Source organism: Neolamprologus multifasciatus, chromosome 4 (genome assembly GCF_963576455.1).
Source record: "Neolamprologus multifasciatus chromosome 4, fNeoMul1.2, whole genome shotgun sequence".
Taxonomy (NCBI): domain Eukaryota; kingdom Metazoa; phylum Chordata; class Actinopteri; order Cichliformes; family Cichlidae; genus Neolamprologus; species Neolamprologus multifasciatus.
Genome location: NC_140442.1, coordinates 26507430 through 26531466, shown reverse-complemented (window position 1 = coordinate 26531466; position 24037 = coordinate 26507430). Strand labels below are relative to the sequence as shown.

At 41.3% G+C, this 24037-nt stretch overlaps 1 protein-coding gene across 4 annotated transcripts in view; it reads left to right on the top strand.

Moving 5' to 3' along the window:
• The first annotated feature begins 5076 nt into the window (after positions 1 to 5076).
• The window catches only part of pdxdc1 (pyridoxal-dependent decarboxylase domain containing 1), a 47538-nt gene continuing 28577 nt past the window's right edge, over positions 5077 to 24037 (top strand). The window contains exons 1-14 of one of the 4 annotated variants that reach the window (XM_085155827.1): positions 5077 to 5478; positions 8091 to 8187; positions 8609 to 8677; positions 10060 to 10143; positions 10238 to 10384; positions 12109 to 12298; positions 12768 to 12836; positions 12931 to 13009; positions 13226 to 13310; positions 14467 to 14515; positions 16271 to 16372; positions 16517 to 16642; positions 17235 to 17285; positions 22501 to 22575. In XM_085155827.1, the coding sequence (XP_085011953.1) occupies positions 8114 to 8187; positions 8609 to 8677; positions 10060 to 10143; positions 10238 to 10384; positions 12109 to 12298; positions 12768 to 12836; positions 12931 to 13009; positions 13226 to 13310; positions 14467 to 14515; positions 16271 to 16372; positions 16517 to 16642; positions 17235 to 17285; positions 22501 to 22575 (1200 nt within the window). In that variant the 5' untranslated portion in view covers positions 5077 to 5478; positions 8091 to 8113. Of the gene's footprint in view, positions 5479 to 8090; positions 8188 to 8608; positions 8678 to 10059; positions 10144 to 10234; positions 10385 to 12108; positions 12299 to 12767; positions 12837 to 12930; positions 13010 to 13225; positions 13311 to 14466; positions 14516 to 16270; positions 16373 to 16516; positions 16643 to 17234; positions 17286 to 22500; positions 22576 to 24037 lie in introns of all 4 variants that reach the window. The other 3 variants (XM_085155826.1, XM_085155830.1, XM_085155828.1) reach the window with 3 other exon arrangements.

Sequence of the window (24037 nt, the reverse complement as noted above, 5' to 3'; positions counted from 1 at the left end):
GTCTCGTTCACTCTTGGCATACAGCTTGATGTCCATGTACAGGAGGTGGCTGACAACTGCTCCATTCCGTAGTCGGTATCCGTAGCCAGTCTTGTCAATTATCTCACTGAGGGGGTTCAGGCCTATGCAGAACAGCAGTGGGGACAGAGCATCTCCTTGGTAGATCCCGCACTCGATGGCAACTTGTGCTATGGGCTTGAAGTTGGCCTCTAGTGTTGTACGCCACATCCCCATTAAGTTCCTGATGAAGGCTCTTAGGGTCCTGTTGATCTTGTACAATTCTAGGCATTCCAGGATCCATGTGTGGGGCATTGAGTCATAGGCCTTCTTGTAATTAATCCAGGCAGTGCACAGGTTGGTCAGTCTGGTCTTGCAGTCTCGGCTGATTGTTTGGTCTACCGGTAGCTGGTATTTTGTGCCTCTGGTATTCTTGCCCATCCCTTTCTGTGCCCCGCTCATGTATTGAGCCATGTGCCTGTACATCTTAGCCACTATGATGCCTGACAGGAGCTTCCACATGGTGCTGAGGCAGGTTATTGGTCGGTAGTTGGAGGGGACCGGTCCCTTCTGGGGGTCCTTGAGGATCAGGACTGTCCGCCCTTCGGTTAGCCATTCTGGGTGTCTCTTGTCAACAATTTGTGCTGCCAGACGCTCGTGGAGTGCAGTCAGCTTCTTTAGCCACTAGGCATGAACCATGTTGTGGCCTGGTGCTGTCCAACTCTTTCTTGGATGTCTGCCACTGTGATGGTTACTGGACCCTGTTCAGGGAGGTTGCTGTGGTCTGCCCCCAGATCCAGATTTGTTTTCACACTGAGAAAAATCCAAGTCAACTTTAAGTGAACCAAAATACGTCACTATAAATCACGTGAGAATGTCCAATCCGCTTATTGGCCGGATGTATCTGGGGCGGGAGCAAAAAAAGTAAATACAGGAAGAAGATGCTGTGTGAAACCTGTGTGGTTATTACAGGAAACACAGCAGTCCGTTCTCTCTCTGTTTTACTTCATAAATTGATTTATTGTGAACGACACGAATGTTAACAGAGGGAGAATGTATGGCGTTATTTTTGTGCCACTATTCTGAGCACACGTAAAAAAAAAATTGCTAAATTGAGTGACAAAATTCATTGCTGCAGTGCAAAAAATGTATTTCGGTGTTTGCTATTATCCATACACACACACAATAGACCCTGTGCACGAGAAAATGCTAACTTCCTGGTTTGAGAACGGATGTGGGGTTGTACATTTCCGGTAGCTTTACTTTGCGGTCAATCGCTACTGTGAAGATATACTCCAAAATCATGTCCAAAACTCGAAAACGGAAAGATCAAGTTAAGTTACAAAGAGGAGAAGGTGGGAACACTCACCACTGTTGTGTCATAAAAAATCTAATGATCAATTTTGACGTTTAAAGAGTTTAGATCGATCAGTTGTTTACATCACTCAACACAAGCAGAACTGCATCACTGCATGCAGAAGACACATCGTCCACATTCAGAAGCACATCTCTGTATAGTGACAGTTATTATGATTTAAACAGGCAAATGTTCAAGCATTCAAACTACAGGTGGAAGAATAGTCAAACCAAGATGTTTTCCCCGTTATGTCGATATCAGCTAGTCAAGTACACACCCACACAGCATGGTAAATGGACTGATTCCTATATAGCGCTTTTCTACTCTCCCGGAGTACTCAAAGTACACACCGATGGATGCATCGGAGAGCAACTTGGGGTTAGTATCTTGCCCAAGGATACTTGGCATGCAGACTGGAGGAGCCTGGGATCGAAAAAATGAACCATTGCTGGTAACGGTTTCTATACATTAGTATTTCGAAGGGTATGTTGTGACTTACCTTCAAAATGCCAGTGGTCCCTCGCTATAACGCGGTTTACCTTTCACCTAAGCTGTTTCACGGATTTTTTAGTGCAAGTTTGCATGCTTTTTTTTTTTTTTTTTACATCACATTGTGTCCTGCGTCCTGATCGCTGCAGACGATCTCCTCCGTGACGTCTCTCCTGTACAGTACAGAATCGCTGCATTGATTGCTAGCTGTGTGACTCTGAAGTGCAGTACCGTATGTCCACAATGTCCAACGTTTTGCACCGTCAAAAAATAAAATTGGCTACTTGATTTCACCTATCGCTGGTTATTTTTAGAACATAACACCCGCGATAAACAAGGGACCGCTGTTTACAGATACTGAGAAATATAACATTTGAATCCCTTATCTCTTTTGCTCTGAGGCACGGGGGAAAAAATATTGACAAGTCGATGAACATCATTTAACAGATTATATTGGTAAATGCCCAAGACATCTATAGAAATGTAAATCGCCGCTTGATTCATTCATTTGCTTAACCTTGTTTGGGAACCGTAAACAGGGCGCGAATAGTGTCATATACTGGGTTGCCCTGTGTCGAGCGGGTGGGCATTGAGGCTTTACACCACCAGGACATGCTTTGCGGCAGGGCTGCCGATGTGGCAGTTCTTCTCTTAGCTGCCACACTTGTTGTTTGGGCTGTTATAACCCATGCTGGACACATGTTCAATAAAGCAGCATCATAAGAAAGCTACCGAGTGGTCATTCTACAAATAGGACACCGGAAACAACTCTCCCCACAGGAGTTGGGGAGCTTCCACACCAGAAGTAGCATATGCTAACGTGCACATAGTCTATAGCAGCCCCTGTCGCTTAGTTTTTGCACTTGGGCTTGCTCACAATGTGTTGCTTGTGCTCTCAACATTTCTGCCTGTGCCTCGCGGCACAGGCAGAAATGTGCCTCGCGGGCACATTTCTGAACGAGGCAGTGGCGGAGGAACACAGAGTGGCAGCGTTTGAAATACTACTCTTTCTGGGTCACAAAATAAACTTTTAAGATATTTTCATGCGAGAATGGTGCTGTGTAAACTTCAAATATCTGCTCAATTTATCAAGACATCACATATTTGCATAAGTGCTCTAACGTTTTCAGAGATGCCTGTTACCCACCAGCTGACTGCATAGCTGGACTGGCCGTTGGGCATACCGGACATTTGCCCGGTGGGCCGATGGTGATTTTTAATTTTTATGTTTGTTTGTCTTTGTAACGGTATAAACAATGAAAGGTGGTGGATTAACCAGTTGGTCATGATCAACTCTGGGCTGGACCAATTACAATACATCCGTATTGAGGGGAAAAGGAACGCGATTCGTCCCGGACTTCAGCTACAATGAAAAAGACACAAAGCTGGAGTTATTCTGTCTTTGGTGCACGGCTGCCTCTTCTTCTCTCATTTTCTCCCCACCCTCTCCTGTTGCTACTTCAATCATGAAAGTGATCAATGATCAGCTGATCGTCTCTTGTTTGTTTATCGCCCACTTTGCGCCAGAAAGAGGAAATCAGCGGATGTCGTGCTAAACAACAGCAGCACGTTCAAGCTTGATAAGCTGTTGTTAGAATTTATTTAATATTACTTTCTAGTATCAGCTGATGTTTGCTGGAGCCACAGCTGTAAAAGCTGCTGGCCATGATATCGGTTTGGATATGTGGTGAGAGGGAAACATGAAGGTGATACAAATCATACATATATACCAACAAGACAGTGTACATCACCTTTGAACTAAAACAACAGCATTTGTTTTAGTTCAAAGGCTTTATGGTTTTTTCTATAATACCTGGTGGTGTAGTCTGTGATTTTTTGTCAGTTCAGCCTTATATATTATGTTTAACCACCACCAGGTCAGCTGGTGGGTAACAGGAATCTCCAAAAACGTTAGAGCACTTATGCAAATATGTGATGTCTTGATAAATCGAGCAAATATTTTAAGTTTACACAGCACCATTCTCGCATGAAAATATCTTAAAAGTTTATTTTGTGACCCAGAAAGAGTAATATTTCAAACGCTGCCACTCTGTGTTTCTCCGCAACTGCCTCGTTTGAGTTTTGGACGAAATGGATTCTGGGATATTGCATTTCGTCATTTCGAGCTGCTTGGAGACCAAAACAGCCAATCAGATTTTGCATCCAAGTCTGTGATTGGCTGGTTTTGTGGCACAAATATAACGGTGTACAGAAAGAGTTGAGCAGCACGGGCAAGCAACACATTGCGAGCAAGCGCAAGTGCAAAAACTGAGCGACAGGGGCTGCTATTGTGTGTTTGTATGGATAATAGCAAACATGAAATACATTTTTTGCAAGCAGCAATGAATTTTGTTCACTCAAATTTTGCTTTTCTTCGCTCAAAATAAATTTCTCCTCAAAATGCAACACTTGCACCTGCAATTTCTTTTTATGTGCGCTCAGAATAGTGGCACAAAAATAACGCCATAAGAATGTTGCTGAGGCACACTGTTTATTACGATCACAGCCTGCTGTCTTTAACAGCCTCACTATCTTTCTTGACTTGTTTGTGCATGGATTCCTCCCACACGTGTGGGCATCACCATCAATACCAAGCTGGTATAAGACGTAGTTTTGTTTTGAATTGTGGCTTCTCTTTGTCGTTGTTTCACAGAACAATATCATGCTGTGGCGATAGTCAAATTGGCCAGCAGATGTCACTGTGGAGATGGCTTTCACATTCTTTCAAAGTCCGACACGGATGCGTTTCAGTGTTTCAGGAAGCGTCACAAATGCAGATTGTAAAACACAATACAATCATTTTGGCTGAGATGAAAACTATAAACTTACTGAAACCTAAAACTTAAACAGCACACTAAGGCTAGGAAACACTGGCACAGGGAGCCACTGGGGGAAAGGCAAGAGGAGACAGGGACTACTTTTGTAGACACAAAAGAGGGGTAATCAGGGGAAATGGAGACCGCTGGGAGAACAAGACAGGTGAGCAAAATCACAGGGGAAGTATTAGAGACAAGAGAGCATCTAAATAAAACAGACGCACACTCAAACAAACAAACAAAAAAACAGAAACAAACTTGTTTGATTTATTTATTTGTTTGGCAATTAAAGCTACAACACTGTTTCTTTAGCATTAGATACCTGACCATGAGATAATTTCCAAGAAAAAAAAAGTTAAAATGTTAATTTTATTTACTCGTTACCTGTTAAATTTAAAGTTTACTCTTTTTGGATCACTTTTTTCTCACTAAAAAAACATGTCCTCCCAAGTAGTAGTCCGCGATTTAACACGCTTTGTATTTTTGTTTACTTATTTATTTGTAATTTTAGTGTTTTATTTCTGTGTTCGTTAAAATAGAAATTTTTAAAAATGCCACCTGGACAGTCCTGTGACAAAACCATGACGTCAGCGTTGCCAGCGTGGAACGAAGGCACGTCGCACGTCAGGTCCAGGAAGTAAACTCTCCGGTTCAGTCTGCAGGAAACTAAAAGAAGTCGGAGCAGTAAATACGTGTCCAATTCAACATTTCAGCACGCAGCCCTCCAGACCGGACACTGCGGCGTGACATAGCTACAGATTTTCTGCATCCGTTTGTGCGGGGTGCACAGCCGGCCAGCCTGTCAGCTGAGTAGTGAAGGTAAGTGAAAGAGAGGAGAGAGAGAGCTCGGTCCGTGCTGTGTGTGACGGACCGAGCGGGGTGGGCGCGCTTGCTCGTGTGTGTCTGTGTCCTGCAAGCTCCGCGTGCCGGCGCGGACGCACTGCTGTCCTCTCGCCGTCTGCTGCGTGGAACCTCTACCAAACCTGTATTTCTAAGGGGACCTATTGAGCAGCCCTCGCCATAATGTACACTAAGGTGGTATGGCAGCTGGTGACACTGCTTTGCTGTCAGGCCAGGAAGGGACAGCAGCCTGACGTGACATCTACGAAACTCCTCCCCCAACAGGACAGCAGCAGTGCGCCTGTCAGAGCATAGATTTGGAGCAGATAGTAAACTTTTTTTCTATTTGAAGCTACACTATGTTCTAATACAGTAATAACACTGTAGCAGGCTAAAATAGGCCACTGTATTATTATAAAATAAAACTGTTATACAAGTGAAAACTTAATTCAAACACAATGCAAAAGTGTGTACAGCAAATATTGATTTGATTTAGGGCTTTCTATGCTTCTATGTTTATTGATAATTAATCGTTTTTGTGATTATTTTTTTCTTTTTAATTGAACACAATAATGTAATAATGCACAATATTCAAACATTATCTTGTTTTCGTATACTGTATGAAATTCCCTTTGTGGAGCATTTCCTCATATACGCGTGTGATTTCAGTAGCTGTGTTTTCGTGGTACAATGCATCTGGCAGGGTCTCTCGTGAAAAATTGATTCAGGGTGAGTGGATGACGTGTGATTGTGCCTCTTTACCTCACTATCTTCATCTGTGGCCACTAGCCATGACCAAAAGAATGACATCATGGATAAAAGTGGTATAAATGAGCTTTCTCCAAAAGGGACTGTCTGGCTCTCTTCAGATAAGTGAAGAGAGATCAGAAAACCACCTGCTGCATCTTAATCACGGCTGAGGTAGTTTGGCCATCTGAATGTGATGCATCCTGGCTGACTGCTAAGTGAGGTGTTTCAGACGTGTCTGACTGGGAGGAGATGACTTAATAGATGGTATATTTCTCTTTGGTATTTAGGTCACAGTTAGCAGTTTTATATATATATACTGGTAATATATTTGAAAAATATGACATTAGTAACATATTATTGTTGGTGTTTGATGTGGGCACACCTCCATCTGCATCTCTGCAGTAATGTTTCAAACATTAGGCACATAAAAGTGTGTTAAATGTTTTTGTGCAGCAGCTGTGCAGAGTAAACACAGTGAAGTTCAGATAGTCCACACACATTTGAATGCTCTACTGTATTTTACCAATGAAATGTAAGCCTGTCAAGTACATAACCTCAGAGTTACAGTGAACAGCTGCCAAATATTCAGTAACTCTCTGGTTAATCTGTCATGGAATAAAAGGGAATGGGCCTCACCTCGTCATTGATCTGTTTGTCAGTCAGTTGTGCAATGACTGACAATGTCCAATGAGAAACTGTGTATAAACGTGGCTGTAATTGCTAAACATTTAATGCAGTACTTTTTAAGAAAAACCTATTAAATGAAAGCTGAAAGTCTGTGCTTCAAACATATTTTCACTTTGTGAAAGTCTTTTTCTCAAATCTTACAGTCCTCACTATACCCCTGTGGTTTTTATTGTGTTACAGAGACAAGATGAATTTGCATGTAATGATGTGTATACAGTACATTGGATTGTAACCCCCATATTATTCATTTATTATGTATGTACTGTATAACAATAGATATCTCTTATTTACAAGTGTAGTGAAGTGGCTGCTGGTTTAATTAGAGAAGCTATCACAATATGTTACTGTGAGCTATCGGGCAGCATTTCTCAGTGTTTCTTAATATTTAATAGAATTAAATAGTAATCAAGAAGGTAATGACAAGATTAATTAAGAATCACAGTAGCTATTTGTTGCATTTGTAATCACTGTAATGCTGCACTTGTGGAATCTAAAGTATTTTATGTCTTCTGTCAGAGACATGAAAATGAAAATGAAACCCAGGAATACATGTGTAATTTCTGTCATTACTATCAGCTGTGAGATAGTATGTAAATAATATAAATGTGTTAGGATATTTTTGAACTTTATAAAAGCTTCCACTGTGGTTTACATTACACTACACTACTGGTAGTGCTATCACATGGCTGGAACAATCCCCATCCCAGTCCTTTCATGTTTCTTTTCAAACTTTTTAATTTGAACCCAATTTCTTTTAGTAGAATAGATCATTTATCCATTTCCCTATGACATAAAGTAGTTCTTTATATTTTGCTTAGACGCAGCGATTTATTGAAACGTGTAAACACAAAAGGACAGCATTTATTTGTTAACACACTGAGCAGGCAAACGCTCTTGTCCTTTGGTAATTTTCAGGAATAGTTTTTTTGGTTTCTTGATTCTAAAACTATACAAGTTATAGCTATAGAAGTGCCTGTCCATCTGTTTGACAACATTCATAACACCACTGAAACCTCCACCATGTTGTACAGACTGCAGAAAATCAGTGTGCTTGAATGTACATGTGCACGTTCAGTGAATGAAATTTGTCACACAAGTGAAATTGAAACAGTAATGATGATTATAAAATGACAGTGTTTTTAAATCTCTTCCAGCGAGCACTCGCATATCAAAGAATATGGTGGACTCCACGTTGGATCAAGTGGGAAAAAATCTGAGTGAAGCCATGAGGTTCCTGGGAGAGGAACAGAGGTAAGAGTTCATCACACTGCAGCTATAAAATAATATCAGCAAACTACCAAGCAATTATCTTGAGTTAGGGATTGTGACCTCACCAATGCAATGCATTATGGGACCGCAACATACAAGTCTGAGTTATTGGAATATAGAGAGGTAGATTCTTGTTTTGGGTTTGAAAGTTTAATTGTGGACATTGGAAACTCATCATAATGTTGAGCTGCTGGGCTGTAAAATGATAACTGCACTTACACAAACCTGCTGCTGCACTAAAACGTGTTTGTATTGACATTTAATGCTATAATAAAAAGATATAAAACTACTTCATATCTGAATGGCCTTTATTTTTAAGATACAGAGTACAGTCAACTGCAGGGCAGAATATTACAACACTGAAAGCGAAGTAACACTTTGCAAAATCTGTTTGTTTATTCAGAGAGCCGGAGGCAGCAACAGAGAGACAGCATTTCAGCAGAAGCTGCATCCCTGGACCCCTTCAGGGAGAGTAAGGCACAAGCACAAACACACACACGCGCACGCACGCACGCACGCACGCACGCACGCACGCACGCACACACTTACATGACAAAAACACATACACTCATATTCACATACAGGCAGTTCAGGTTGAAGATTATTGTTTTCTTGGCAGTTGTGATATACAGAAGTAAATTCTAATTGTCTTGTTAATGTGGGAGAAAGAACATGGAATCCTCTTTTTTCACAATACTGTGTCTGTTAAGAATTCACAGTGCTTCACTTGTTCCACATTTTATCGTGTTACCCTTATGAGATGTATGTATTAAAATGTAGTAATGTAAACCTCTACACATAATGACAATGTGAAAAAAATTGCTTGAAATTGTTGCAAATTTCTTAAAAATAAAAAAACAACATATAAATATTCACCGCCTTTGTCATTCGAGTCCACCTGTTATAAATTCAGTTAACTGGACATGATTTGGAAACGCTCACACCTGTCAGTATAAGGTCCCATATCAGAGCACAAATTGAACCATAAAGTCCAGTGAGTTGTGTGAGGACCTCTAAGACAGGATTGTATCAAAGCACAGATCTGGGAAAGGCTACAGAAAAGTTCTGCAGTATTAAAGGCCCTAATGAGCACAGTGGCCACCATGATGAAGGAGTTTGGAGCCAGCAGGACTCTTCCTACAGCTGGACCTCTGACAGAGCTCCAGCATTGCTCTGTAGAGAAAATAGAACCTTCCAGGAGGCTAGCCATTTCTGTTGCCAGTCAGGTCTGTATGGTAGAGGGGGCAGATGGAACCCAAGCCTCAGTAAAATACACATGACAGCCTGACTGGAGGAAACCAGGCACTGCTCGACACTTTGCCAAAACCATCCCTGCAGTGAAGTATGGTGGTGGCAGCATCATGCTGTGGGGATTTTTTTGTAGGCAGCAGGAACGATGCAGGAATGTACAGAGACATCTTTTGTGTGGGGAAAACATGCAATCCATTTTAGAGAAAGGCTGTAGCACGGTTAAATGTGAAACAAATCAAGCACTGGGAATACTTTCCAGATGCACTCCATTTATCAGTGTTGAGTCTGTGTGGATTAGAGAAAAAAATACATTTAAACTTGTGCATCCTCATTTAAATTTTATTTTTTTTGAAGTCACTGAACTGATACCAGCAATACCAGTGAATCAGCACTAGAAACGAGAGATGGAAGAATATTTTCTGAATAGGCAAAGATAAGTCCTACTTCTCAACAAGTTTCAAAGTGAATATAAAGGGAGGGATAGAGAGAAGCTGACAGGGAACGCTTTGTTGTTGGACTTTTAGATTTAGCTCCACTCACTTCAGTACATTATAGTACATTTGATATGAACTGTGAGAACTGTTCCTCATGTCTCCTGTGCAGTGGTCAGGATGTTGCCACTGTACTGCGCCTGGTTCATAACCTTATTCATGAAGAGGAGGATGAAGAAGATAAACCCAGTCAGAAGTAAGTCAGTTTTATTTACATACCGCCATTTCACAATAATAGTCCGCACAAGGCTAATCAGAAAAGGCTCATCAGAAAGTGCTGTGTTCAGCAGGATGCAGAATGTGGGTGAACACGGTCAGATGGCATTGCTGGGTCACAGCCTGGCAGCCTACATCTCAATGATGGACAAAGAACAACTGCGAAAGCTGACCACTCGGATCCAGTCTGACACCACCCTGTGGCTCTGCAGGCTCTTCAGGTATGACCCTGCAGCTGTGTGTCTGTGGAAATCACCATCATGCACATGCCATATGACATCTTGTCTTAATTATTAAAAGATTTCTGAAAATGAGGTCTACAAACATGCTAACTTGGTGACTTCTTCAGACTGATAATAACAGGACCAATTCCTTTTCACTACAGACTTCATGAATTATTTACAGAAGAATAAGAAGTATTGTTTGAATTGATATTGTTTCTACAAAGCAAGTTTTGATTTTGCAAGGCCTGATGAGGAGGGCACCAGGAGCACCTCTACATTATGTTTTGGAGGCCACCTTTCCAGCTCCCTTCTTCATGCAAATGAGTTTGCTATTTTTTTAAATAAAATCTTAAAAATATGCCAATATAGAACAGAGTCCTAATATACTGCCGTTATATTTAGCATCTAATTTTTAACAGTTCTTGACTCGTCTCCATCCAGTCAACCCTCCCTGCACTCCCTGCTTCACCTCTCTTGTGCACTGTCTATTGCTTCGGTTGGTTATCCACAGGTATTTAAACTCATCCAGCTTCGCTCTTATACCTGTCTCCCTCTCATTCACACGCATATATTTGTCTTGCTTCTATTGACTTTATCTCTACCATTCCACGCTCTCTTATACATCTGCGAACACCGCAGAGACTCCGGCCTGACCTCAAGTGTTAACCTATCCATCACCAGTGAAAGCAAGAAGGGGCTCAGAACTGATTGTTGATGTAATCCCACTCGCATCTTGAACCCATCTGTAACACTAGACATCTCACCACTGTGTTGCTGTCCTCATTTCATGTCCTGTACCGGCCTCATATATACGTCTCTGCCACTACTGACTTCCTCATGTACTGCCACAGTTGCTCTCTTGGCACCCTATCATATGCTTTCTCTAGATCTACAACAGCACATTGCAGCTCTTTATCACCTTTTCTATATTTCTCATGAACACTCTCAAAGTGTTCTCATCCTAACCTGGCTTTATCAAGTCTTTCTCATAGCGTCATAAATGGCCTGTATTTGTATAGCGCTTTACTTAGTCCCTAAAGAGCCCAAAGCGCTTTACACTACATTCAGTCATCCACACATTCACACACTGGTGATGGCAAGCTACATTGTAGCCACAGCTGCCCTGGGGCGCACTGACAGAGGCGAGGCTGCCGGACACTGGCGCCACCCGGCCCTCTAACCACCACCAGTAGGCAACAGGTGAAGTGTCTTGCCCAAGGACACAACGACCAAGACTGTTGGAGCCGGGGCTCAAACCAGCAACCTTCAGATTACAAGACGAGCTGCCAACTCTTGAGCCACGATCGCCCCATAATATGTCATAATATGGCTCATCAGCTTTATCCCTCTGTAACTGCTACAGCTCTGCCCATCACCATTGTCCTTGGACGATGAGATACGTTACTGTCATTATGCAAGATTGTACAATGAAATACTACTGCTAGTATACTTGTGTTAAACAATCCGGTCAGAAAGTTCACTACCCTCTCTTCTAAACATCTCCAGGCATTGCAAACAACCCTAATTATCCTTTTCACAGTCTGTTGTGAAAATGTAAAACCCTGCACCCCTATTAAATGTTTTTTCCTCCATGTCAGTGGGGGTCACATTGCTGAATCAAAACAACAGAAATATTTCTCATAATGAAATTTGCTTATTTGGACTATTACTGTAATCCTTTTGCACTGTCCAACCGTCCATGCTGCTCATCTGTTCCTCAGGTATGAGAATGGGTCTACCTGCTTTCATGAGGATGACAGGGATGGCCTTGTAAAAGTGTGCCGGCTCGTTATCAACGCTCGCTATGAAGAATATGCCACTGAGGGTTATGTGGTCCTAAACACCAGGCAGCCAGTCATCTATCAGAGTGCCTCCTGCAGGCCTGGTCTCGGACAGCATCTATGCAGCCAGGTAAGATGGGTGGGACACACGAGCTTTAAAAAAGGCGTGTGTAAATACTTTATAGGAATACACCTAAAGTCACGGCAATGGTAGATCCAATCCTACACTACCAACTAATTTTAGAAGTAGAGCACTATTCCCTTAGTTTTGGAGTGATTAATCTTACATTTTTTGTCAATGTATGTAACAATGTGTTTACCTAGCATGATTGCTTTGAGGGGAAAGGCACCAGAGATGACACGGCTTTTATTCTTTGATTCCACTTCTTTTAATCAAACCTGAAATAATAATATTGTAACTTATACACTTCAGACTTTTTCCTTCATTTTTCCTTTGTTTTTTTTTTTTTTTTTTTGGGGGGGGGGGGGGGGGGGGGGGGTGTTGAAGGACAGTATTACCATTATATAGGATCTCTTGTACTTCATCCAGTTGAATACAAAATAGATAGTGATTTTCATGCCAGTGTTTGTATCATTAGCTTGGCCTGCCTCTCTCCAGTTTGTGCACAGTGCCATGCAACACCCTCTTTGGATCCCAACACCAAATGGTAGGAGAACACAGATTAGAAAAACACATACACCTATCTGTCAAGTAGTTTAGATAAAAATTATGTTGGCTTGGATCCTTTTTGTCATCGTCAGGATGTTGCCCTGTTGGAAAAACTCATCAAAGAGGACATAAATGCAGGGAAGCTTCCTTTGTTGCTGATTGCCAATGCAGGTAAAGGACAGCCACAGTTTATACATTGCACTTTATATATGTCTGTGCTTAATGAGTTAAAGATGATACATTTGATGGTTAAACAGCAATTCAGAATACAGAGAATACTCTGCATTTTGAATATGAACTTCAGTGACTTAATTATATGTTTTTGGTATATTTCCATTCATCCAACCATCCATTCTCTTCCACTTATCCATTATTTTAATTTTTCAGGTACCCCTGGAGCAGGGCACACAGACAAGTTAGGTCGACTGAAGGAACTGTGTGATCAGTACAACATGTGGCTTCATGTAGAGGGGTGGGTAGCTCCTGTCAACCTCTAAAATAGATTGATTGCAAAAACAAAACAATTTCAAATGGATGTTTAGACTGATTTTATATTCATGCAAAGTACATTTTCGTTGACCCAGCTTCTGTGATATTATGATGGCTTGTAAAATGATACTTGTTTGCTGCCAAGCAGCTGAAAAAAAGAAGCCAATTTGTTTGGATCAATCCAAACACTATCTGTCAGGTTATGTGAGTTATTGTTGAGGCAGCAGTCTAAGCAGATATGCTCAGACCTGACTCTGGGCGTAGACTACCATGACCTGGATGACTGAGAACCTTCACGGACATATGTGAAACATTTCACATCAATGAGCCGTCCCAGTCATATGTTCAAATCACCCCAACTGCTCCTTGCTGTTCACACTCTAAGCCCCTTCTCAATGGACGAGCTCTTTATCACTAGCCCTTTCTCCAAGGAAGAGCTCAACTACATTTCTGAGAAAACTAATTTCCACTTCTTGTATTTGCAATATCATCATTTCAGTCAATACCCAGAGCTCAAGGACATATCAGAGGGAAGAGAGTCGCTCAGTCAGTGAATTGTCATCTTCACTTTCACATTCAGCTCACTCTTCACCATAGTATCAGTACAATTCTGCTGTCTGTCTCTCACTCAACTCCCTCCTTACTCTTGAATAAAGCCCCAGAAACCCAGACAGGGTACTCCATCCTTTTCCAGCTGAGAACCATGGCCTAAGACTTGGAGGTTCTCCAGTCTTTGCCTAGTGAGGCTAACATAACCACGTTATCTGCAAAAAATAGACAGGTGAGTAGAGCAACACTTCCCCCTGATGGTTTGAGGCAGACTGAAAGCCTATATTCGTGGCCTAACCAAACCAAAGTCCTCCCACCCCTGCCTGCTGCCTCTCACCAAAGACAACTTCAAAAGAACAAAATTGAGCTCTTCTTCAGGAGACCGGTTCCAGAAATCTAGCTGTGTATTGACGTGATCCCAATTATGTCTAACTCTCTTGTCTTCATCCATTTTCTTACCTGTACAACTATAGCAAAAGCTTGGTTTGCACTGCTCTTTGCCACTAATTCTTGAAGAAAAAGTGGAGTTTTTTTTTTTTAAATTTACATTGCTGCTGTAATGTTAGCTGATTATGTGTTTTCTTTTTCAGGGTTAATCTGGCGACCCTAGCACTGGGTCAGGTCACCTCTTCTATCATGGTAAACCTATGTTAAAATCTATCCAATATGGGGTTAATCTACAACTGTAAAAAAGAAAGCACACTCCATTGAAATTCAAAGGTTTTACATATCAGGACTTAATAAAAAAATATTTTACCAGATTCCTTACCAGGCTCTATTATTAGAAGATAAAGAAACTGTGTGGAAAAAAAAAAGTACATCGTTGCTTCTATATGAAATAACCTAAGTAGTAGCCTGGTGTTGATAATCAAATGCAGTTGATTAACTGATTATCACCAAGTGTGACCGCCTCTATAAAAGTAGAGGTTTTGGCAGTTTGCATGGCTGGAGCATTTAGATGTGTGTTGCAGTGATCTTAGAGAAGCAATTGTTGCTGCCCATCAGGCCAGGAAGGCCATTTCCAAACAGTTTGAAGTACATAATGCTACAGTGACAATGATTATTCACAAGTGCAAAACATTCGAAAACAGATGCTGATTTTCCCTGTAGTGGATGTTTCCGCAAATTCACATCAAGGTTAGGGTATGTCTGCCAAAAATCAAAAAAACACATCCATAAAACCAGCTACATCTGAGTCTACAGGTTTCAGTTAGCATGAGAACTGCTTAAAGTTACAAGAATTAAGGCGTATTTGAAGAACAAGAATGGCTTGTTTGGAAGGATTCTCAGGAAAAAAGTATTTAGCATCTCACTAAAAAGAACATGATAGTATGGGTTAGGTTTGTAAAACAGCACCTGAACGAATCACAAAACTTCTAGAAGTGCCTTTTGGACAGACGAGACCAAGGTGGAGATGCTTTTTGTCATAATGCACAGAACCACGCTTGGTAAAAGCAAACACAGCACATCTGCACAAATCACCTCCTGCGACCTGCATGAGGGGATTTGTTTTTGTTTTACAGTCATGGTTCCTGGGTACCATGCCTTCTTAGTCAATAATGAACTCCTTTGGATATCAAATTAGTCTAGAGTCAAATGAGAGGACATATGTCTTGACAGCTAAAAGTTGGCCAACTGGTTCTTGCAGTAGGACAGTGACTCACAGGCACAGCAGCAAATTAACAGCAGATGTTTGAAAAAGAAAAAAGTATTTAATGACCTCAATCTTTTTGACTTCCATCCATATCTGACATGGGCTGTGGTCATATGTAAAAAACATTAAAGGAACACACATCAGATTACAATGGGAAGAAATCATGTTGAATATACAGATGTGGCCTGGGTAATGTGTTAGGAATTAAAGAATGTGCATAAGAGTGGTGGACCTTCCAGTTCTTGTGTCCTATGGTAAATGCCAGTTAGGATCCATGTTGCCAGGCAGTGAGCACAGGGCAAATTAGAGGATATTGGGCACTTTACTGTTACCAGTACTACCTTCTATGCCAATCTTTTGGCAATTGGAGGTGTTGGACTACCTGTGGGACCTCCATAGGATCCAGATACCATCTCATGCTGCCAGTAGTGACACTGACCCCAGTGAAATGTAAAACAGTCAGCTTTGGCGGTTGTGTCATTGTCGCCCCTCTAGTTGAAACTGATGACCAACCCCTTTTACTACTTACCAGATATATCCCAAAAGTTTGAATGTCTTGATTCTTCACTGATTAAAAGTGTTCCTTTAATTTGTTTTGAAGATACAGGTGAAAGTTTAGAAACTCAACAGAAATAAGAGCACTTGTTTCTCTCCTTCCTACAGCCTCCAATGTATGAGACATTCTTGTAAGTGGTAATGTAAGTTCTGTGTATCGGTGTTGGTCTTTCATGTCTCTGCAGGCAGCCACCAGAAGTGACAGTATGACACTGACACCAGGTCCGTGGCTAGGACTGCCGGCTGTGACTGCTGTCACCCTCTACAGACATGAAGACCCTGCACTGGTGGGCTGACATCATTTTCAGAGAAACTGAAAGAGTGCATATTGTGATCACTTTTGTGACATCTTTTGGTGATCCAGTGGGGTCTTGGGAATTATGTTTGTGCAACTCCCTCATTGCTCTGCGTCTCTGTACTGTGTCTCCCAGTCTCTGGCAGCAGGTTTAACTTCCAGCCACCCTGTGGAGAAGCTACGGGCACTGCCTCTCTGGCTGTCCCTACAGTACCTTGGTCACAATGGAATTGTTCAGAAGATAAAACATGCTACTACTCTGGTGAGGATTACTAATATAGGAAATATGTCTAGGATATGCACATAGCTACATTTCCTATATAAAATGTCAACGCGTCATCTTAAAGACTGCATTATTGGTTTGTCAAAGAAGAAAACACAGTTACAACCAATGCCCTTTATTTTGCATAGCCATTGTACAGTTTCAGGACCATGGAGGAGCCTGTGATTCAGTATTGAGAGTTTTCTGTCAGTACAGAACGTTATATGTCACAAGATCGGTTCATTGGTTCAATAGACTAACATTAGTTTATGTTAGCTAACTAGTAAAAGAACCAATAATTCGTTTTCATTCCTCCCCATATCAACAACCTCCATGTGTAGAACTCAAAGAAGCCATCATTTTGTGTGCATGATTACACACATGATTGCTTTGTAATGGCTTTGCAATGGCTTTGCAATGATGGCTTTGCAATCACTGATTTACTGTCTGCTCTTGAAACAACTGCTCGCTTGAATCAACTGTCTGTTTACAGGAAGAGGGTCCTAATGCGATTGGTTAAAAGTTTACATTTATTTCAGGAATGAATGCATGACATGTTTGCACATTTGACTTCTTTTTATCTCCCTCCTAGAGCCAGCTGTTCCTTCAGAAAGTACAATCTCTAACCTGTATCAAAACATTGGTAGGTGAATTTTTCATGTTCTGAAATTAATTATGATGTGTACCATACTAAAATGTGCAGACTTAGCTCAAAATGAAGGATGGCTTCTACAAGTAATGTTAATGAATATGAAGGAATTAGTTTTTAGCAACTAATTACAAAATATCCAGATGCACCTCAGTAAAAAAACCCAACGCAACAAGCAAAAAAAAAAAAAAACGCCACAACTTTGCAGTGTGCAATGATGAAAATGAATATAATTTGCTGAAGTAATAGTTTGTTAAAGTATTTAAATTAGTGTGTGACAAAAATTGTCCAAGATGAGCCGTAAATATCAACAGGATTACAAAATACCTTTTAAGATGAAAGATGTGAAGATGGTGTGTATTATGGTGTAGAGATGGCACTATACCACTTTATGTCCGACACAATACCGATATCATAAATTTAGATATCTGCCGATACCGATATGAATCCGATAAAATATTTTTTAATCAATAAAACTGTTTTTTTAATATCTTGCTGCATTTTGTATAAGTTCATACTCAAGTTTTAAAAAAAAAAACACTAAAGCTATTTGGTTATACCTGTATGCAAAAAATACACTGCACCCAAATTATTTCATAGTTCAGCAATACTGATCAATCTAATAAACTTAAACCTGCACCATCCTCCCTATTCTGGTATTTTAAACAGTACTTAGCAGAAAAATTTAGCAACCTAACTAATAGGGTTGCCAACTCCCAGCAACAAAAAAAAAACATAGGGAGCCATCCCCCACCCTCCACCTCATGATGCTTAATCAACGTAATCAACTTTAATTCGATGCAGTGTGAAAGAAATTGCACAGAAATAAATTATTTTCAAGAATAATTAAATAGATTCAACATCTCTCTTCAACAGAATTGCAGACTGCACAGATGGTACCTTCTCAAAGGAAAAAGTACTGTAGCTTACTAGGGTATATTAGACTTTATAGTTACTATATACAGTAATGGACTTCTATACATTTTACATCAGATAAAAAACTTTGGGTGTAAGATTCAGATAATTATTTATTAAAAGCTAGACATTTTAAATGAGAATAAGAAAGAAAAGTATGTCTTTGTGCCCCCCTTTCCCTGTTAATGGCCTAACTGCCGCCCTGGCTAAACTTTGCTAGACCCGCCCCTGCACAGTTACCAGCCGTCAGCTACGTAGAAAAGGATCCTGGTGTGGAAAGTAATATTAAATAAAATCTAACAGCAGTTTATCAAGCTTAAACATGCTGCTGTTGTTTAGCCGCTGGTTTCCTCTTTCTGGTGCAAAGTGGGCCAAAAACAAACAAGAGAGCAAAGTCGATCAGCTGATCATTGATCAGTTTCATGATTGCAGTAGCAACAGGAGAGGGAGGGAGAGACAAGGGGCAGTCGCTCCATATATCAGTTGTTAAGCTTAACGTGGGAATGCTTTACTAACATTCAGAGATGAACTTACACACTTGCTTTACTTCTCGCTGGGATAACTTTCTCGGAGATGAAATGCCGGTTTGGTAGCGAGGCTCCAAATGTTTAACCAGACCGCCGACAGGTCTCACACACCACAGCCGCTGAGTTACGCCGTGTCGCAAGCTTTGTGAGATGCTTTCCTGATATTTAATGGATCGGATTACATTTTTTTTTATTTCTCTCCGATATCCGATCCAGTAATTTAGGTCAGTATCAGACTGATACGTAATATCGGATCGGTCCATCCCTATTATGGTGTATTAGGGCCAGGTTTTTATGTATAATAATTATTTGTAAAATGTGTGATTTAAACAAAATATATATATCTTGGGATCTGCTGAAATCCTGAATGCTGAAATGCTGAAAATTGGAAGCAACCTTTGAATCTTATTAGCTCAGAACTGAATAAAATATTTTTTAAAAATGTGACATAAATTACCAGTAAAATTTGAATAAGACAAAAGTAAGGGATAAATTAAATATTAGGATGCACAGTAGGATTGTACACGACTAGTTGACTAGATATCTGATCGTTGTTATGGTCACACATACTAGTTGTTTAATCTCATTGTTAATTTTCACTGATGGTCAGTTTGGGTAAATAGCTGTGTCATAAATGTTATGCAGCTGTCTGCCACCAGATAAAGCATTGTTGTTGAAAAGTCTGATCTTTTTGTTAACACTATTGTTGTTAGTTATTTTAAAGACAAAACAATGAGAATGCGGATAGAAGCCGATATGAGCTTTTTTAAAGGTGGATGGGCTCTCCCTTGGCAATAGTGTGAGGAGTTGAGTGATTCAGGAGGGGCCCCAAGTAGAGCTGCTACTCCACCACATCAAAAAAGCCAGCTGAGGCAGTCACATCCTAGGTAAGGTGTTCAGGCTGGCCATGTCCCACCGAGGGGATAGATACAGGACATGCTTGAGAGAAATTATGTCTCTCGGTTGGCCTGGGAACTCCACATAAGGTGGAGAAGGTTGCTAGAGAGACGGAAGTCTTGTCGTGACACTTTCCATTCGCAAGTTATTAGTTGTTTGGATATGAATTTGTCATATTTCAACTTTTTTTGTAACATATTAAACACTGATTTGTTTTAATGTTCTTCTTCTTTGTTTGTTTGGAATATAACGTGGAATATTCATAATGCACGATGCGAGGTGCCACACAGGTAAGTGGCATGAGTCATTATTGAAGGATGTGATTAGTGACCCCCAACATGAAGATGGTTTTGTGTGTTCCACGGGCTAGTTTTCAGGCGGCTTTTGCCTCCTGGTAGGGTCTTCCATGGCAAATTGGTCCTGGGTGAGGGGCCAGACAAAGAGCATTACAGAAGACCCGTATGAGTGTAAGACCAAGGGAACCGTTCCCCCTGCCCAGGATGGAGTTACCGGACCCCCAACCTGGAGCCAAGCCTGTGTAGGGTAGCTGAGGGAGAGCGCCTGGTGGCCGGGTGCAGCCTGAAGAAGGGACATGGGTCCACACTCCTGTATGCTTACCACCTGCAGGACGCTCTTTCCCTTCCTCTCTGGTGGGGAAAGAGCCTGAGCTAGTGTGTGAGGTTGAGAGATAATGACTAGATATAGTTGGACTCACCTCAACACAGGATTTAGGCTCTGGAACCAGTCTCCTGAAGAGGGCTGGACTATGTCCCAGTCTGGAGTTGCCCTTTGTGAGAGGCAGTGGGCTCGGGTGGGTATCTTGGTATCCCCTCACCTTGCTGCCTGTATATTGGAGGTTTGTCCAGTGGACAAGGGGGTTAGCTCATTTATGCACCAAATGACAGTTCACAGTACCCGGCCTTGAAAACCCTTGGTGGGGTGCTTGAGAGTGCTTCACCTGGGGACTTAGTGAGACCTGAGGGAGGGGCGTGATTGAGAGGAATGGCCTGCCTAATCTGAACCTGAGTGATGTTCTGTTACTGGACTCTTGTGCAAAGCACATTTTGTCCATAACGAATACCGTGTTAGAACCTAAAGGTGTCCATGAGTACATGTGGCACCAGGACACTCTTGGACACTTGGGTGTCCAAGAGAGGGGCTGAGCTGAGCTGTCAACTGATCAGCATCCTCCCCCACCACTGATGTTGAGTTGGATTAGGTGGTGGGGGAGGATGCTGGACAGACCTGGCACATCTAAACATATAGTGAGGGTGGTCTGGGAATGCCTAGCAGAGGCCCTGGTCCCGAGATCTTCAATTTGCACCTTAGGCAGAGCTTCTAAAGGGAGAGGTTGCATTCCAAGGGAGACTAGGGACATTGAGTTCAAATGAATCATGTGCAGCACCTCTGTTGCTGAGGCTGCTGGGCTGGGCTGCAGCCACAAACCACCTGTCATGGTGGTAACCGGATGGTGGACACCGGACCACACTGTGTATAGTGCAGAAGTTCACATAGCTCGATGACAGGGTGGAGTGCTCCTGACTTCAAATAAGTATATTGTTAGACAGTAAACGGAATACTTTGTGGACCTTCTTAATCCCAGTGATATATAATAGAGAAAGTAGAGGAGAAGGATGAGGAAGGTGACTCATCCATCACTGAGGCAGCTCCTTGGTGGCAGAACACCTATCGCATTAAAAAATTCTACTGACTTCACCAGCAAACAAAAATCCAGATGAATTCATGGTGTCTCACTTTTTACTTGTATAACCACAACCGAGGCAGTGCAGACTGTCAAATAAAGGCAAATACAGCAAGACAGCTCCTTACACAACACACCAGCTTTATCCCTGATCAGATCACACTGTAAGCCCTCTGGCTTACTGCCACATATTTTAAGTACAAGGATTTCTATAGACAAAAGCATGAATGTGCCATGGGCTCCCCACTACGACCCACTATATCGAACCTTTACATTAGAGGAAGCTCTTGGCTCTTTCAAAGTGATAACACCTAGCGACTGATACAGATAGTTGGATGATATTTGGGTCAAAACCTGTGCTGTTCACATCAACTCAGTGGAAATAAAAAGTTCACCTTGAAAGATACAAAAGATAATAGTTTTCTGTTTCTGGCTTGTGCTGTTGGATTTGACGAGGATGGAAGGCTCAACACAAGTACTTGACAAAACTCCCTAAAAAGAAAAAGCTAAGGGAAATAGTTATATACTGTGCAATGCAGCAAGGAGTGCACAGACCTCAACACTGGAGAAACAACAGCAGCCAGATAGCAAAACATAGGAGAGCTACCTTGACAGGACAAGGCTCAGCTCTACACCTAGACTCAAAGGATAAAGGTCACTCACTTGAGGACACTACTGTTCATGTTTTGTAAGACAGATGGTTTGAAAGAGAAGTTCACATAGTTCGCATGACAGGGTGTTCTCACCTGAAACTTTTGGTGGTAATAAACCACACCTTTTTTCACACTTTGGCTCATGTGATGGCACACTTGATTAATAGTGGGTCCATGACTTCATTCTAGTCTTTTTCGTAAATTGTGGTTATTTGTGGCAACTTGATCAAATGGTCAATAAGATTTAAAACACGTGGAGGCTGATTGGCTTTCATAAGGCTGGAAAGAAAATGACTCGGAGAGAGTGATGTTGACAGAATTGAGTTTGACAGCGTGGGAAAGTAAAAGCACAAAAAAATAACATAAAATCACAGTCTAATACAGATGCAGTGAACATTTAGTGTTCTGCTAATGAGCTCTATGGGCATATGTGTGTGTGTGTGAGAGAGAGAGACTTCCTTTTTGTATGTTTGTATAACTGTAGTTATAGTCAGTGTGGGTTACTTTGGTTCCAGGGTGTGGTGTCGCCGATTCCACCCATCTCCAGGGCTTCTCTGCAGGATGTTCTGGGTTCTCTCATGCTGTCTATTGTACGTGGGGCCAAGCTTCTGCCCATCTTCCTCTCTACTCTTTCCCCAGCCCTCTCTGTCCTCCCTTTTCTTGTTTTGATTTTCTTCTAACTATTAATCAATCACCATTTCCCTTCACCTACATCAGCTCAACAGTCTTCATTGGCTAATGGATGGACCACTTCTTCTTAATTGTTTATGTTATCAACAACTCAGGCATGTTCTTTGAGGTACTTCAGAGAATGCCTCTCTACACTCGAGTTGTTGCATTTGGAAAAAAATAATTGAGTCATGCACCCGTGCCTTTACTTGGCACTTAAATACATGTCGATGTAAGAGTACTGATGTTACTAGAACTATAACTTTTTTCAGTCCACTAAGCTTGCAGAAATAAGTAGTAAATAAGGTATTTCTTCAGCTGTTAAATATGATGTATAATCCTCAGTTATGAGGTTGTTGTCAGGAGTTTACATATAAATTTGGGCTTTTAATTATTTCTTTGAACTGTTCTTTTTTCATGATGGGAGATTATGCAGCATACAACTTTAATAACTTGGGTGCACAAGTTTTAATTGGAGATTTCCTCTAATCAAAAGTGCACATAAGGGCTCAGAAGATATATGCATACACATAAATATTAGGGGTGCAACGATACACAAAATTCATGGTTCGGTTCGGTTCAATACTTTGGTGTCACGGTTCGATATTTTTTCGATAAAAAAAAAAAGTTCTTGCCTTTTTAATTTGTCATTTATTAAATTTTCTCGGCACATTCTGCACCAAATCTCTGTGCGTTCATCATTTGTTTGAAGCCAGCTCACCTCCTGCAACCACTTTTCGGAGAATATGCGCTTCTTTTGTGGTTCGGACTCCTTCTGACATTTCTTTGGAGGTGGAGGAACATCACAGTAATTGCTTAAAGGAGCTTGCTTCTTCGACATCTTTAAGAGTTCTAAACAAATGTCTGTCCTCCTCCTGAAAATCTTATGTACGCAAACACGCGTTGCAACTTCTTATCTTGTGCGCGTTTTTTATTTTGACAGCGAATGCGCACCTGAGGACCACTTATGTGCAGCCCTGGTTATTTAGCTCGTCATATTGCAGCCACAGAAATTCGTTTGTCCATGAAACCATAAAGCTGCACTTTCTTTTTGCCTTATAGTCTGATTTGTCATAACTTTTCTGTTTTGTGGTAAGCTTTTCTTTGGCTGTCACTTCTTCACGCTGACCTGTCTTATTTGGCTCAGCAGAACTAAAATTTATATCCTGCTGCTTTTACACACGCACTCACTTAACGCTCGGCGATTCTCTGTGCGATCAACCTCTCACATGTTTAAGCTGCGGGAGATTTCACTTGTCATGTTTGCATAGTAAGCTAACGATTGATAAGACGATGTCAGAGGAATTGGTGCGCAAATTATCATCACTCACCAATCAGTGCTGTCGCTCTCTATACACAGTTCACGCGATTGCAAAGTGAAAG